This window comes from Castor canadensis, chromosome 11, assembly GCF_047511655.1.
Source record: "Castor canadensis chromosome 11, mCasCan1.hap1v2, whole genome shotgun sequence".
NCBI classification, from domain to species: Eukaryota; Metazoa; Chordata; class Mammalia; order Rodentia; family Castoridae; genus Castor; species Castor canadensis.
Window position 1 is genome coordinate 99,794,879 of NC_133396.1, and position 15,337 is coordinate 99,810,215.

Consider the following 15,337-nt stretch of genomic DNA (forward strand, 5'->3'; position numbering starts at 1 on the left):
GTCCCATCCTGTCTTCTGAGTTCCAGGGTCATATATCCAATTGACTACTTGGCATTTTTGTCTGAAATCTCCACAACTACCTCACTCTCAACAACAACAAAAGCTGAAAACATTCTCTCTCCCACCCAAAGCTATTCCTCTTCCTGTATTTACCAACAAGAAAACTGAGGCCTAGAAGGGTTAAATAAGTGGTAGAGTTAGTATTCCATCTCAGACCCATGTGAGAGCAGATGTCAGACATACAAAAAGATAGTGCTCCTTCTTTGTGGTCCTCATCACACTTGTAGAAGTACAGTTCTGGAAACAGAGTAACCTACATTGCTCTAAGCTTTTGCTCATGCCACCTCTTTTCCTGGAATGTCTATTCCCTCAAAAAAATCTTACAGCTAAACATACAATTGTCTTTTGTGATCCAACCAAAGCACTCTCTCCTCCATGTGGAGGATGGCAGTGGCCATTCTGTATAGACTCTTCCTCTATACAGAATGGCCATTGCCTTTCTTGTGCATAAGCGGTATTTCAAAAATGTTCTCATATCCCCCACAGCACTTCAGATACATAGCTATCTGGTATTCTCCTCCTAAGGAACTCATAAGTTCCGGGAGATGATAACTATCTCTGAATCTCAGGAACTTGTGGTGTGCCTGGCATTCCAATATTGAAGGAAAGGAGAGAGGAGGAGAGAGTAAGAGAGGGGAGGGGAAGGCTGGTGGATTGCTCAAATGGTAGAATGCCTGCCTAGCAAGTGCAAAGCCCTGAGTTCAAACCCTGATACTGCCAAAAACAGATACATAAATCCTTTTTTAAAAAAAGGTGTGGGGGGGAGAGGGAAAAAAAAACAACACTTCTATACAAGATCTCCGAGGACCATCTTTGTAAAAATTTTGCACTTTATTTGTCACTGTAGAATTAATCCTTACCACAACTCCAACAACAGTCCATTTGAGGATTGCTCAACAAGCACCAGTAAAAACTCCCTGGATGCTTTCCACTTGGTTGCTATCCCTTTTCCTCCTGTGCTCTCTCTCTTTCCTATATAGATAGCCTTTCCTCTCTACAGCTAACAATTCCCCCTTCATTTGAGCGCAACAAATAGATGAGTCAGAGAAGAACATGAAACCTCAAAGTGAGTACTTTACACCACAAGTCACATGACAGAAAGCCACAGAAGAATAGAGAATGCCTGGGGGAGGGCTGGGTGTGGTGATACAAGCCTGTCATTCCAGTTTCTTGGGAGGCAGAAATCAGGAGGCTTGTGATTGGCAGCCAGCCCCAACAAAAAGTAAAAAGACCTGCTTTTAACAAATAAGCCAGGCTGAGCAATGTAATCCTACCTACTTAGTATCTTCAATCTGGAGAATTGCAGTTAGAGGCCAGCCCAGGCAAATAGTTCTCAAGATCTCCATCTCCAAACTAACCAGACCAAAAATGGACGAGTGACTCAAGCAGTACAGTAGCTGTTTTGCAAGCACAAAGCTCTGATTTCAAACCCCAGTCCCACTAAAAAAAAGAGAAAAAAACAAGCCAGATTTGGTGGTGTGCATCTATAATCCCAGGTTTGAAGGAAGGGTAGGCTGGCCCTGGGTAAAAACACTGGACCCTGTATGAAAAATAACCTAAAGCAAAAGGGATAGAGGAGTGGCTCAAGTGGTAGAGCACTTGCCTAGCAAGTGCAAGGTCTTAAAATCAAGGTCCTGTGGGGAGAGACTACTGAGAAGACCTTGTAGGAGTGAGTAGTTGGCAAAGGGGGAGGATTATTAATTCTACCCAGGAAAAAGACCAAAACAAAACTACAGAAGTGATTTTTGTATGATTCTGCAGGCAACCCTGCCTCCATTCTACCCCTGCTAAGCATCACTTGCCCACATCTGTCTGCTGCTCACCCAAGCCAGATGAGACCCACTCAGATGTCTGGGAACCCACTCGGGGAACAGCACTACCAAGCAGAGTATTTGATTTTCAGGATGGGGACTTGGACCGATGTGATGGTTAACAAAGTGGGGGTTAGAAAGGATGTGTTAAGTGTTGCAGTGGGGGTTGGAAAGAGAAGAAGAGGTTAACAATCTTACCACTTCCTGGCCCTCCACCTCCATCTTTTCTAGTAAGAAGCCCTGGGATGTGGCCATTTGGCTCATAGACCAGCCCGGACACATGGATTCCTGAGGGGCTAGAGCTACCCTGAGGTGCTGTAGCACAGCACAGACCAGGCAATGTCAAGTAGACTTCCTGTCCCAGCTCCCTCTTTGCTGCCATGAGGAGAGCAACCTCCTCTGCCAAATGCCCCCTCCACCATGAGTTCTGCCTCACCACAGGGTCCAGAAACACAGAGCTATGAACTGAAACTTTTGAAATCCTTTGATGCTCTCAGCAAAGAAAGGAAATCCATGAAGAAGAGTCTGCAAAGGATGATGATATGTGAAAGGGTGGAGTGTCTATTGGTCTTTCACTTCCTTCAGTTTTCATGGTGGAATTAACTATGATGGCAGAAGTGATGTTTTAGGTCCAGACATCACCAGCTGCTGTTTTCTTGCAGAAACCACAGTGCTGCAAGATCCCCACAGAAGTTCTCTTCATCCAAGTTTTGCCTCAGAAAGAGCAAGTGTACAATTCCTTTTGCCATTTTCCAGAGGAAGGCACCCTCGAACCCCAATATTTACCAGTGATTCTTACCTTCTAGGTGTATTTGGCCATGTCATCAACACCTAGGTCCAGCCCAGGGAGCATGTTTTTGAAATTCATATAATAAATAGAATCACACAGAGCGGGGGGAAATGAGTTACTATTGTTTTACCCTCCCACCTTTTCTATGATCCTCTCAGACTTTCACTGGTATTTCCTCTCTTAGAGCCCTTTTCTCTCCCACTTCCTGGGTTTTCCTAGCAGAGGATGGAGATTTAATGATCAAATTCACAATAAGAAGTTAGCAGCTCTTGTGAATTACATATCCCAAGGGCATGTGTATTTTGAATTTTGAAAGAAATGGTGGAGGTGATATTGAGAAGACACTTCCAGGTGTCTACTGATTTTAAATTAGTATTTTCTATATGCAGGCAGGTCCTGGGCTGAAATTGAGATGGGGCTGCGACAAGCAGGAGAGTGATAATTCTGAGATAGAATCAAGGGACCCCTGGAAAATGCCTCCCTTGAGGTTTATCCCTGGATAAAGCAATCCCATTCTTGGCCCTGGGTAGACCCAAACCCAGGATTTGAAGACAAACATCCTGAGATTGCTGAGATATGTTCTGATAGATTGTGTGTGTAGTTCCCATATGTTCAGCAGTCGCCTGTGTGGAACAGGCAGGCAGATGAATCTTGACTCCTTCCCTCCTGTTCCTGCCTTACCACAGTGCTGAGTCCACATTCAGAATCAGACAATGTTCCCGGAAAAGGAACCTCGTGAGTGATGCACTGAGGGGGTTGGGGAAAGGCCGTTTACTTCCTCTTTTCTAGTCAGTGAGGCCCCTGGAGGGCTCCAGATGTCTGTGGTGACTCCGTTGGCTCAATACAGCAGCATGTGGCAGCTGCTGTCACCAACAACTCTGCTACTTCTAGGTAAGTCAGGGTCACCTGGCTGAGGGAGAACTTAAAATTCCCTAAATTCAGAAACCCCTTTTCAAGCTAGGGATGGATCCTCCACCAAGGGATAGGACCCCCACCTCACATCTATATCCCTGGATTAAGTTCCTAGAACAAACTGTCTGGGTGCTGTGGATAAGCAGAATGCTGGTTCTGCTTTGTGTATTTTTGGGGGGCCAGGTCAGTTACTTCACCCCTCTAGGTCTCCATTTCCCTATATGTCAATTGAAGACCATGAACTAAATAGTCCCTAAGGTTTGACTCTTGCAGTCTGACATGCCAGGTTTCCTTTGTGTGTGTGTGTGTGTGTGTGTGTGTGTGTGAGATAGGATTTTTCAAGATAGAGTCTCAAGAACTATTTGCCTGGACTGGCTTTGAACCTCGATCCTCCTGATCTCTGGCTCCTGAATAACTAGGGTTACAGGTGTGAGCCACCACCGGCACCCAGCCAGAGTTCCTTTCTACCTTTCATTTCTACTCCTTCGAGGGGTCTTAGGTCAAGGTTGTTTCTGAGCTTGATTGGGGGTAATTCAATCTTTACCTTTAATGTGTGAGTTTGAACAGGGAACAAGGAATAAGGGAACAGTGTCAAAAATAGGAATTTGGGTGTTCAGGGGCAGGAGGCATGGACATTGGAAACTAGAGGACAAGAAGCTGGAAAGGTATCCACTATAACTATCTTCATTCTGGGGAACATTGGGCTCCTAGGACAAGGGGGGGAGAGAGTTTAGATCACTCTACACTTCAGTCACCCCACTCAATTTCTGATTCACATTTTTTTTCTTACAGTTTCAGCTGGCATGCAAGCTGGTGAGTTTGCCCATGGTCTTGTATTGATCGAATGAGGCACATATGGGTGCAATGGCCACAGGATGTTGGGAAATGACAGCTACATAGGACACTGCTGATGTGAGATGGACAGGAACAGTCCCCAACACAGTGGAGCTTGGCCCTAGTCATCTCTGGTCAGTTTTTCTCAAGCTACAGAGCTGGCCAGAAATGGAGCCAAGTACCTCCCAGCCAAGATGCTCTAAGACTGAGTCACAGCCTCTGGCTGAGTCACCCACTGTGTGTTTGCAATGGGCTCACTCTAGCTTTGTCCCTCCCTGGGAATGCCAGGGGTGGGCTGCTCATCTCTCTGTTCTCACTCCGTTCTCTAGGCTCCCCAGCAGATCTCCCAAAGGCTGTGGTGCTTTTAGACCCTCCATGGGTCAGAGTGCTCGAGGAAGACTATGTGACTCTAAAGTGCCAGGGCACCTACCCCCCTGGCAACAGTTCTACCCAGTGGTTGCACAATGGAAGCCTCATCTCAAGCCAGGCCTCCAGCTACTCCATTAAATCTGCCAGAGTTGAGGACAGTGGAGAGTACAGGTGCCAGACAGGCCTCACCATGCTCAGTGACCCGGTGCTGCTAGAAGTCCACATTGGTGAGTTGGAGAAGGGGAAAAGGGGAATTGCTAGTAAAAGGCTGTAAAATACTAGGGAAGAAATCATCAGTATAGGACTCCCATACTTGTGATGAGCTGAAGATGATGGATGTTCTTAAGAATTAAATCTAAGAGATGATGATATTTGGTTCCACTGAATATCAGAGCTGTAATTCTAGCTGTAAGTAACCTTGTTAAAACATTAAAGCCTGTCCTATACTAGTTTCAGGACTGCTGCACTGAACAAATCCAGCAATCGCTGTTCACACAGATGAAAAGTACATGAATGTATTATCTGAAATCAGGGTATAACATTGATGCTCCATAATATTTATTAAATAAATTAATGAATTTATTTTCAGGATCTCAGATTCCTCACTCTCATATCTAACTCTCTCCACCAATACCATATTCAAACTCACACTTCAGCATAAATTTGGTCATGTGATACCCTTCCCAGTGGAGTTATATACAAGTTCAACCTGCATATTAGTCATGGAATGAAAGCCTTTGTGTGTATTTTAATAGCATCCTAACATTAAGTAAGAGGGATATTTTGGAGGCAGGGGTCTTTTCTGAGATCCTTCAGATCACACCACCTATCTGTAAGCTTGACTGTATTTCCATGACTGCTCCATTTGTACAATGTACATGGGTGAAACAGGCCTGGAGGGGAAGGAGGGCTTAAGGGAGGTGAGTCTGCATAGAATTATATTGAATTGGGCCTATGAAGCTGATTTTTATGGCTCTTATGCCTCTGATTATACCTCTCTGATACATGGCTCTCACTTCATGAGACTACAAGAAGGAACATCAATTATTTAGCTAGTGGAGAGGTGGTCACCCAAGACCAAATAAAATGTGGAATTGCCAAGAGAAAGCAGTAGAAAAATCAAGTCTAGGAAGGACACACACTTAAATAATTAACAGGAGTTTCTTTTTTCCTCTGGGGGAATGGGACCAAAGGTCATTTTAGTTTTTTCCCTTTTTTTTTTTTTGTGGTACTGGGTGTGAATTTCGGGCCTCAGACTTGCTAGGCAGGTATTCCACCACTTGAGCCAATCCACGAGCCCTGTTTTGTGTTGAGTTTTAAGATAAGGTCTCTCAAGCTATTTGCCCAGGCTGGCATGGCACCTCAATCCTCCTGAGCTCTGCCTCCTGAGTAGCTAGGATTACAGGCGTGAGCCACCAGCGCCCAACTAGTCTAAGAGTTATTATTTTGCCTTGAACTTGGCTTTAGATACCAACTTTAGAAGTCTAGTCAACAAGGACTATGTAAAATTGTGACCATGATCATGACCCGGAAAACTCCAGATTATCCTGTAGGACCCATTTCTATGTGTCATCTTTTAGAAGCTTGCTTTACTTTCTTCAGTAGAATTTGTTTGTTCCAGTCTCATTTGTCCTGCAGCCCCTCATTCTTAGCCTGTTGTAGTACTTATCACATTGTATATTAACATTTGAGAGTATATATGTTTCTATGTCTAGACTGTAGGTTCTTTGAGGTTGGGGACCATATCTCTTCATCATCTGAGTATCTCCAGTCTACAAAGTACCTGGCACATAGTGAATGTTTAATAAAATGTTGAATGATGTATATATGAATATTCACTGAGTTCATGGCAGGACATACTGAACTAAGACTATTTGAAGACCACCAGACTCTGTACATATCAATTATAATCTTATGCTAATAACAATTCATCCCTGTGCTAAAAAAGTAAGAAGACACATGGATAAATGGTCTTCTTAATAAATGATATGCACATTTTACTTTTAGGGTTCTTTTTTTTTTTTTTTTTTGGCAGTACTAGGGTTTGAACTCAGGGCCTTGTGCTTGCCTAGCAGTTGAGCCATACCTCCAGCTCTTTTATTTCTTTATTTTTGAGACAGGGTCCCACCATGTAGCCCCAGCTGACCTTGAATGCAAAATCTTCCTGCCTCAGCCTCCCAAGTGCTGAGATTACAGGCATTCGTCACCATGCCCAGCTGATAAATTATGTATCTTTTTTTTAAGTGATAGTAAAGTTTATTAGGAAAGGAATACACTTTCAATAAAGATTGACTTCTATTTGGCAAATGTTGCTGGTGGAGAATCTTCACCCAAATATTCTACAAATTTTGTTTAGCATAAAATAGTAGATTCTTAAATTGTAGCAAATTTTGCTTTGTTCTTACTATAAAAGTCATTTGGGTTTGACTTCAAGTATAAATAAAAACAAAAGGGGGCTGGAGGAGTGGCTCAAGAATTAAGAACACCTGCCTAGCAAGTGTGAGGCCATGAGTTCAAACCTAGTACCACCAAAAATAAATAAAAGAGAGGAAACTAAAATGACCTTTGGTCCCACTCCCCCGGGGAAACTCTTGTTAATATCTTAATGTGTGTCCTTCCCTTTGCTTTTCCCATACAATTTGTTTTTAGGTTAAATTTACCATTACCTCATCAGTGTTTCTCATGCTATCATCATTTCTATCACTTTTAATTACTCATGTCCTTTCCTGACCATGACTTCACATTCTCTCTATGAGACTTCTGGTGAGATGGGTGTGAGAACAGGTGTCCTAATGATAGATTTTCCCTCTTGAAAGCCGTGCTCAGTAATGAAGATGGTATCGCTGAGGTCCCATGGCCTGTCAGAACCCTCAGGGCCCTGTCAGTCATGTTGCTTGTGTTGCCTCTCTCTCTCTCTCTCTCTCTCCCTTTCTTCTTCTTCTTCTTCTTCTTCTTCTTCTTCTTCTTCTTCTTCTTCTTCTTCTTCTTCTTCTTCTTCTTCTTCTTCTTTCTTGCTTTCTCTCCTTGACTTTTACATTGAGTACTCCTTCACCATTCACAGTTACTCCTGTGGCCACCTGGTCACCTTATTCCTGACTCTTGTGAGAGTCTTTCAATATTCCTACAAGTGCCTATTCCCTCTGAAATCTACCTTTTCCTAATGAAGCAAACCCACATTTTCAAATGTGGTTTTTACCTAGAACTTACTGTGATGCCTCACTACCTTCCAAAACTGATCCAAGTCTAGCACTTAAAGATCAAGGCAGATAACCTCAGCCTTGCTTCTCACCTACCTCATTTTCTGCACTAACCTTATGTCTTGATCATGTGTGTTTGTCCCTGTTCTCCATTAGACAAAAGGTCTTGGTGTGACTTAAGTCCTCTTTCAGGGCCCAATCAGCCTTTTCCCAAGGGGAGCTATGTAAAATGGCCCCAGTGTGACTTTTCTTTATATCACAGTATATGGGTGGTGGGCATTCCCTTTAGAAGAGTTCTGCATTTAGAACTTGGCCTCCTGGCCTGAGGCCTATCTGTGTCTTTCAGGTTGGCTGTTGCTCCAGACCACTCAGTGGGTGTTCCAGGAGGGAGACCCCATTTGGCTGAGATGCCACAGCTGGAAAAACAGGCCTGTGCAAAAGGTCACATATTTACAGGATGGCAAAGGCAAGAAGTACTTTCATCAGAACTCTGACTTCCACATTCAAAAAGCCACAAGCAGCGACAACGGCTCCTACTTCTGTAGGGGGCTTATCGGGAATAACAACAAGTCTTCGGAGACTGTAAGCATCATCATTCGAGGTGAGAGTTGGTAGCCCAAGGCAGCCCAGAGCCCTTGTGTGTGGGCAAGATGAGTTGGGAGGAGGTGCCTGACTCCACAGACTTCTTTTTTTTTTCTATGGGGTTCCTCCTGGTGACTAACAGAAACTGGAAATCCCTGCATCCTGTTCCAGCCTATTCCTAAAGAGTAGCTAAGAGGTGTCATTCACTCTCCAGCATGACAGCAGGAGACCAGGCCACATTTCCTCTTTACCCATGATGCCATGTGCTCCTGTCATGTGGGCCATTTTTTACCTACACTCTCTTCCCATGTAAGAATCAATTTTTAGCCAAAAGCCAGACTAGTGGGAGCCCCCAGCACATTTCAGAGAGGGGCCAGACCCTGGATTCTGTCTCCTTCGCTAGGTAACTGTGTGTGACTCTAGGTGAGTCACTTATTTTTCTGAACCTCAGCTTCTTCTCCATAGCGAAGACGAGTTGATTATTTGTTGGGCACCTATATAATGTGCTAGATTCTTTTCATGCACTTAGATTAACAATAATAGTGAACCTCCTCGACTTTATGAGTCAGGTAACATTGACTCCATTTTTCAAAGCAACTGAGGTACAATAAATAAAGTAATTACAGTTACTAAGAACACCTCAAAGGCTTCAAACCTGAATATAGAACCATTAAGGACTGGAGGATCTGGAGGTGTGGTTCAAGCAGTAGAGCATCTATATGAAGCCCTGACTTCAAAATCTAATACTGCCAGAAAAAAAAAAAAAAGAACTGGACAGGACACTAATATCTCAGAATAGCATTTTGGATCCCATTAAGTCACTTAGAAAACATTTCTAGCTTCTGTTGATACCAATCTTCAGGATGAGAGATTTAGATCTGTACTATCCCCAGACTTTCTGATTTTACAGAGCTATGTATAACTGAACCAAAATATAAACAATTTACTGTTGTAAATTGTTATTTTTTTTTCTTTTTTGATGGGAGTGGGGATTAAACTCAGGGCTTTGCACTAGCAAAGCAGGCATTCTACTGCTTGAGCCACACCTCCAGGCCATTTACTCTGGCTATTTGCTTTCAAGGTTGGCCTTGAACCCAGGGTGGCCTTGACCCACACACAGGCTTCCTGATCTCAGCCTCCCAAGTAGCTGGAGTATGGTCACAAGTCACTGTACCCAGCTCATTGCACTTTAAATTGAAAGTAAGTATTTGTCCCTCAGTATCTGTGGGAGAAAGACTTCAGTATCCCTCTCCTTAAAAATACCAAACTTTGCAGATGCCCAAGGTTCCTTTGTAAAATGACAGTATTTTAATATAACCAGGTCAAATCCACCATATATTTTAAATCACCTCCATATTACTTATAGTATCCAATACAGTATAAATAATTGTCATTCTGTATTACTTAGGGAATAATTTTTTTAAAGTCTGTACCTGTTCAATACAGAAATAATTATTGTTCAGATTTTTTTTTGATGCTATAAGGATTTGAACACAGGGTCTGCATACTTGCTAGGCAGATGCTTTTACTGCTTAAGCCACTTCACCAGCCCTAGTTTAAATATTTTTTATTTAAAGTTAGTTGAACCCACAGGTTTAGAACCTGTGGGTACAGAGGGCCTGTTGCAAGGCTAGGGAAAGAGAGGAAATGATAAGCAAATGAGATGAGATATAAATAATCAGTGAACCTGGATAAAAGATATATGAGAGTCCTTTATACTATTTATACTTCTTTATTCTATTCTGGTAAATTTGTTTGAACTTTAAATTTATATCAAAATTAAAAGTTAAAAATATTGAAACTAAAATCCACAAATTTATACCAGTTTATACACACCAGCATTATCTGACAGCTTCATAATGGTCATGCAACACCCAGCAACAACCTAACTTGTTTCATCCCCTGCAGACAAGCAGAGCTGTGGCTAAGACTTCCATGAGCTGAATGGAGCTCAGGTAGCACTGAGATCAGTACTCAGTGGAGGGAGCAAAGAATTCCTCCAGAGTCCCCCACCATTCATTTCCCAGAACCTGATTCTTGCAGGTGTCAGGAATGCTGTCCATAAGTAGCCTCACCGTTTAGTCCTGATTTCTACCTAAATGACTGGCATTTTTCTCATGTCTCTACTTCGCCTACTAGATAATTCAGCATCTCCATCCATCTCATCAGTCTTTCTACCTTGGCACCAAATCATCTTCTGCCTGGTGATGGGAGTCTTGTTTGCAGCAGACACGGGGCTATACTACTCTATGCAGAGAAACCTTCGAAGCTCAATGGAAAACTGGAAGGACCACAAATTTCAATGGAACCGGGATCCTCAAGACAAATGACCCCTTAGCTCATGGGGTAGAGAGAGCAGTGGCACAGCATCTATGAATTTCTCTGGATTTGCAACTTCATCATCTGTGTTAGGCACCTCCTAGAGCAGGGAGAAAAGTATAACTCAAGAGCCTGTGCTGAAGGCCCTTTCTTCAACTCTCTGTTTTCTCTTGATCTCCACTGGGGTGATCTCCAATGAAAAGCAAAGGCCTGCAATCTTTAAGGGCTAACAGAGAAGCCCCAGTAACCAGCCATACTCCCAGAAATGGAAGTCTCAGAGCTATACACTTTCTCTGTCCCAACCAGTCCCACATAGCAAGGCAACAATACAGGCTCTGGATAGTACCTTTTAAATGTAGGATAACTATTCCTAAATAAGTGCATAAGTAGATAAGTGAATTAATGGTTGAACAGGGCCTGCATCTGTTGCTCCAGGGCTCAATGCCTTCAGAGGACCCTCAAACTCTTTCCAGACAAAGTGTGAGAATTGCTGAGGATCTAAGCAATTAGCAGAGCAGATGAGGGGGATGGTTGAGAAAGAGCAGGGGAGCCTGGGACACAGCAGGGAGATGCCATATTTGGGCCCAGAGATAAGGCTGCCTTCCTAGAACAGGAGCCATGGCAGAGTTACAGAAAATCACACTGGTGACATGGACTTGAGCTTTCCAGGGGTGTCTCTATCAGAAATGGGATGGTCTGTGAGCCTATAATGATGAATCCTCTTAATGCTGTGAGTAGAAAATAGGGCCAGGAAGGGAACCAGCCTTGCAAGACCAGTCCTCGTGTTTGAAAAGCATGGAACAAGTACTGTGTGAGCAGAGATGGCTGAGCATTTGAACTGAGAACATTCGTCATGAAAGTGTCATCCACTAGTTCACAGGAAGAAACTGGCAGGGGAGTGGGGGAGGGCAAAGACAGGTTTGTTGACCAAGGTAGTAAGAATTAGAGTGAGGAAGGGCAAGGACTATAAAAAACAGCTTTTCTGCTTCAGTACTTATTCCAGGTATAATTTGTTCACATCATTCATTAAACAAATGTTGGCTAACCCACACTCAATGTCCTGAGCACCCCTGACTTAAATGATGAAACTTTGAAGTCCTCAGCATGGCAGTACCCATGGGAAGACGATTGTTGCTTATGGAAGAAAGCTTTAGCTACCTTTTTCTGCTTTAGATGTTTTTAATAGAGCATGTCTTGCTTCCAATAAAGCATTTTACAAGATCTGGCATGCTACTCAAAAAGATGGGAAAAAATACGACAATAAAACATGAAAGATAAAATCTTGTTTTTCCTTCCTTTTGTTAAAATTCTATTCTGTGTGAGACTGGCTTGTATTAATGAGAAACCCGTCTTCTCTCCATAACCATATCACTACAACTCATGTGAATAAGCCAGCTTGCTTTCCAAATCTTGCTGGGACAACTGAATGAGGGGTTGGATTATGGGTGATACAGGATAGGAGAGTGGGTGGGAATTGAAGATCATTTCAGTGCATTGGGGCTGGTAGGAGGAGCCACAGCTAAGCAGGAGGTAGAGACCTCGGTAGAAGTAAAACCTAATTGTGTGAATTATAAGTTATATGCCAAGAATATTACAGAAAAGTGTATGAAGATTAGATGAGATTTAGACAGCAGACAAGTGCATCCAGAGGGAGAGAGGAGAGTTCTAAGGCGGGATCCTGAAGGGCACTGGTGTCCAAGCTAAGGAGGTGATTGCATCAGACCCTGAAAGTCCTTGAAGGAGTCTAAGCCGATCTGGTTGGATGCAGTCCCAGTAATATTAAAGAGGCTGACCCTCCAAGAAGTGGGAGCAAGGACAGGACCCAGGAACCGGGTGGTGCTCGTCACACAGGTCATGAACTACAAAGATACCGTGATGGGAAAGATAAAAAATTCACCTTTCGATTACTGGGACTGTACTTCCTCAGGTCAGTAAATTCTTGCGAAGCGTCGGTTCCATTACGCAATCACAGCGGTTACAGCAGCTAAAACCAAGTGCAACACTCATCGCTTACGCCAACGGCTTCCAAACCATTAAGGACAGCCACAGAGCTCCCGGGAGGTTTAGGAGCAAACGTTTTGTTTTTGAGTTTCCAGGTACACAGATCCCAAGATACAAAACATCACCCCCCGTCCCTGGGTGGGCTCGAACCACCAGCCTTTCGGTTAACAGCCGAACGCGCTAACCGATTGCGCCACAGAGACAGGCGATGAAAACTTATGCTGTCAGGCCAGTTCACTGAAGAGTAAATTCGTAATGCTCTACGTCTGCAAAATGCCGTGGCTGAAGCTGACGTGGGGCCGGTGGGATTTGGCCTTTCCGCGCTGCGGGCAGGCTTTCACCCGTGCTCGCTGCTCGCTTAGCTATACAGTGGGGCTCGGCTCTGCCCACCAGAGACGGAAAGGAGAGCAGAAGAGGATGAACCAGCGAAGGGTCCTTGGGAAATTCAAGATGGATGCTTTCCCTGGGCTTGAAGCTCAGTTGGTTTTGCTCTGTAATAAAGAATCTTTATTTGCTGATCTAGACAATGTATGTCTGCATGTGTGCCTGTGTGACTAGGGGCTCGTAAGAAGATTATCGTTGTGAAATTACAAATATTGTATCACGTGGCCAGTCATGTCCAGCAAAAGGAAGTATCTAAGTAAGGGCTGTTTGGGTAACAAAATGAATCTTCAACCCCAGCTGGTCTGAAAAGTTTCTACTCGCTGTGAGGCCCTCAGACGGAATACCGGGCTTCGAAGTGCCTGTAACTTAGGGACTTTCACATTCACACACCCGGACCCAAATAGCTAAGGACAGGGACCCACCCCCCAGTCTACCCCCATCGACCAGGGATCCTCGTCAGGCCTGGGTCTACTAAGCCTTTTTAAAAATTATCATATTATTTTTGTGTTAGGGGTATATTGTGACATTTACAGAAGTTCTTACAATATATCATAGTTGAATTCACCCCCTCCACCATTCGCCTTTATCCTCCCTCTCCCGTAATGAGCCATTTTTCTATGTTGCCCAAGTCCCAGGGCCCCTCTGGAGTCCCCGCACAGAACCTTCTTCTTTTCTGCACTGCCATCCGCCAATCAGGGGGTTTCAGTTTAGGTGCAGGTCAAAGTTTTCAAGGACTTCAGTGAAATTAAAATACAAACAGATATCCATATGTAGAAATTACATATGTGTGTGTTCACCGGTATTTTATAAAATATGTATTTGTATTTTATTTATACATATATTTGCCAAATGACTTTACACTGAGGTTTTCTTTAACACTTTCAATTCTTGTTTTTTAGTGTTCTTTCTTTTATAAAATTATAATTAGGATATATGATAGTTGGTGAGGGTGTGGTTGTTTCACTTCATCTCCTAACTTGGCAAAATGAAAAGTTTGGGTAGCCAACAATTAGGGGGAAAGTCTGCTCGTCTGTGCAGTTCAAGTTTGGGAACAACTACTCTGAGCTTCTCCTCTTGTACTACATTGGCAGAAGTTAAATGCATCGCTTTTCAGTTTATTCCAAATGCACACATTTCCTAGGCCTCACTTTACAAGCACATGACGGCAATCCAAAAGAAGAAAGGGTCGCTCTAAAAGAATAAAAGAAACCCCGACCCCCTGTAGTTTTTATTTTTTGTTGTTGCTTTTGGTTTTTGTTTGGGAGGACTCACGTTTGAACTCAAGGCCTCACACTTGCTAGACAGGCGCTCTACCACTTGAGCCACTCTACCAGCCCAGTTATTTTTTTAATTAATAAAAATTATATATATATATATATATATATATATATACACAATACCAGGGGAAAATTGTGTATTTGTGGTTAAAAAAAAAGTCAAGATGGATTTTTAAAATCAACTTTATTCCACGTAAAAGACATTAAAAATGGAAAGAAACAAAGATTGAATGAAAGCAGATATGCCAGGAATATTCTAAAAAGAAGAAATATGAAATACAGGTTTTAATATCAGGCAAAATAAAGTTTAAGAAAGAACACATCATTAGTAATGAGGGTGGTTACCATATAATAAAAGGTTAAACTCATGATGAACATATAATAATTATAAATATATAAAACTTTAATGAAATAGCATTAAGACATAAAAAGTAAGAATTATTACTTACAAGGGAAAAGTAATAAGTCCATCAACATAGAATCATTATCCATCTCTCAACACCTGATAGATCAAGGAGAGAAAAAATATTATTAGGCATATGGGTGTAACACATTTAGGTGCAGGGAAGAGAACAGAGTTCTAGATTTACCTCACTACTATCTCAAAATAATTTCAAGAAGAAAAATAAAGTGTCAAAAAACAAACAGAAAAATTTTTTTAAAAACTACTCTGTGAGCTAAGGGTATAGGTCAGTGGTAGAGCACACCACCACCACCACCAAAAAAAAAAAAAAAAAAAGCCAATTTGATCTTATACTGGAGTGGGAAAGGTTGTTCTACATAGAAAAAGTGAAAAAAAGA

General features: G+C 42.7%; 2 protein-coding genes and 1 non-coding gene across 3 annotated transcripts in view; 2 read left to right on the forward strand and 1 right to left on the reverse strand.

Annotated features, from left to right (window-relative positions):
• Positions 1-15,337, forward strand: part of Apoa2 (apolipoprotein A2) — a 450,260-nt gene that overhangs the window by 22,692 nt on the left and 412,231 nt on the right. The gene's annotated exons all lie outside the window — the stretch shown is intronic.
• LOC109693505 (low affinity immunoglobulin gamma Fc region receptor III-A) lies at positions 3,426-12,154 on the forward strand. Its single transcript, XM_020174853.2, has 5 exons — positions 3,426-3,552; positions 4,366-4,386; positions 4,737-5,003; positions 8,320-8,574; positions 10,695-12,154. Exons 1-5 carry the CDS (start codon positions 3,477-3,479, stop codon positions 10,883-10,885), a joined length of 810 nt encoding a protein of 269 aa, XP_020030442.1. The 5' UTR covers positions 3,426-3,476; the 3' UTR covers positions 10,886-12,154.
• Positions 13,005-13,078, reverse strand: Trnan-guu (transfer RNA asparagine (anticodon GUU)). Its single transcript has one exon. It is a non-coding gene; the product is annotated as a tRNA-Asn (tRNA).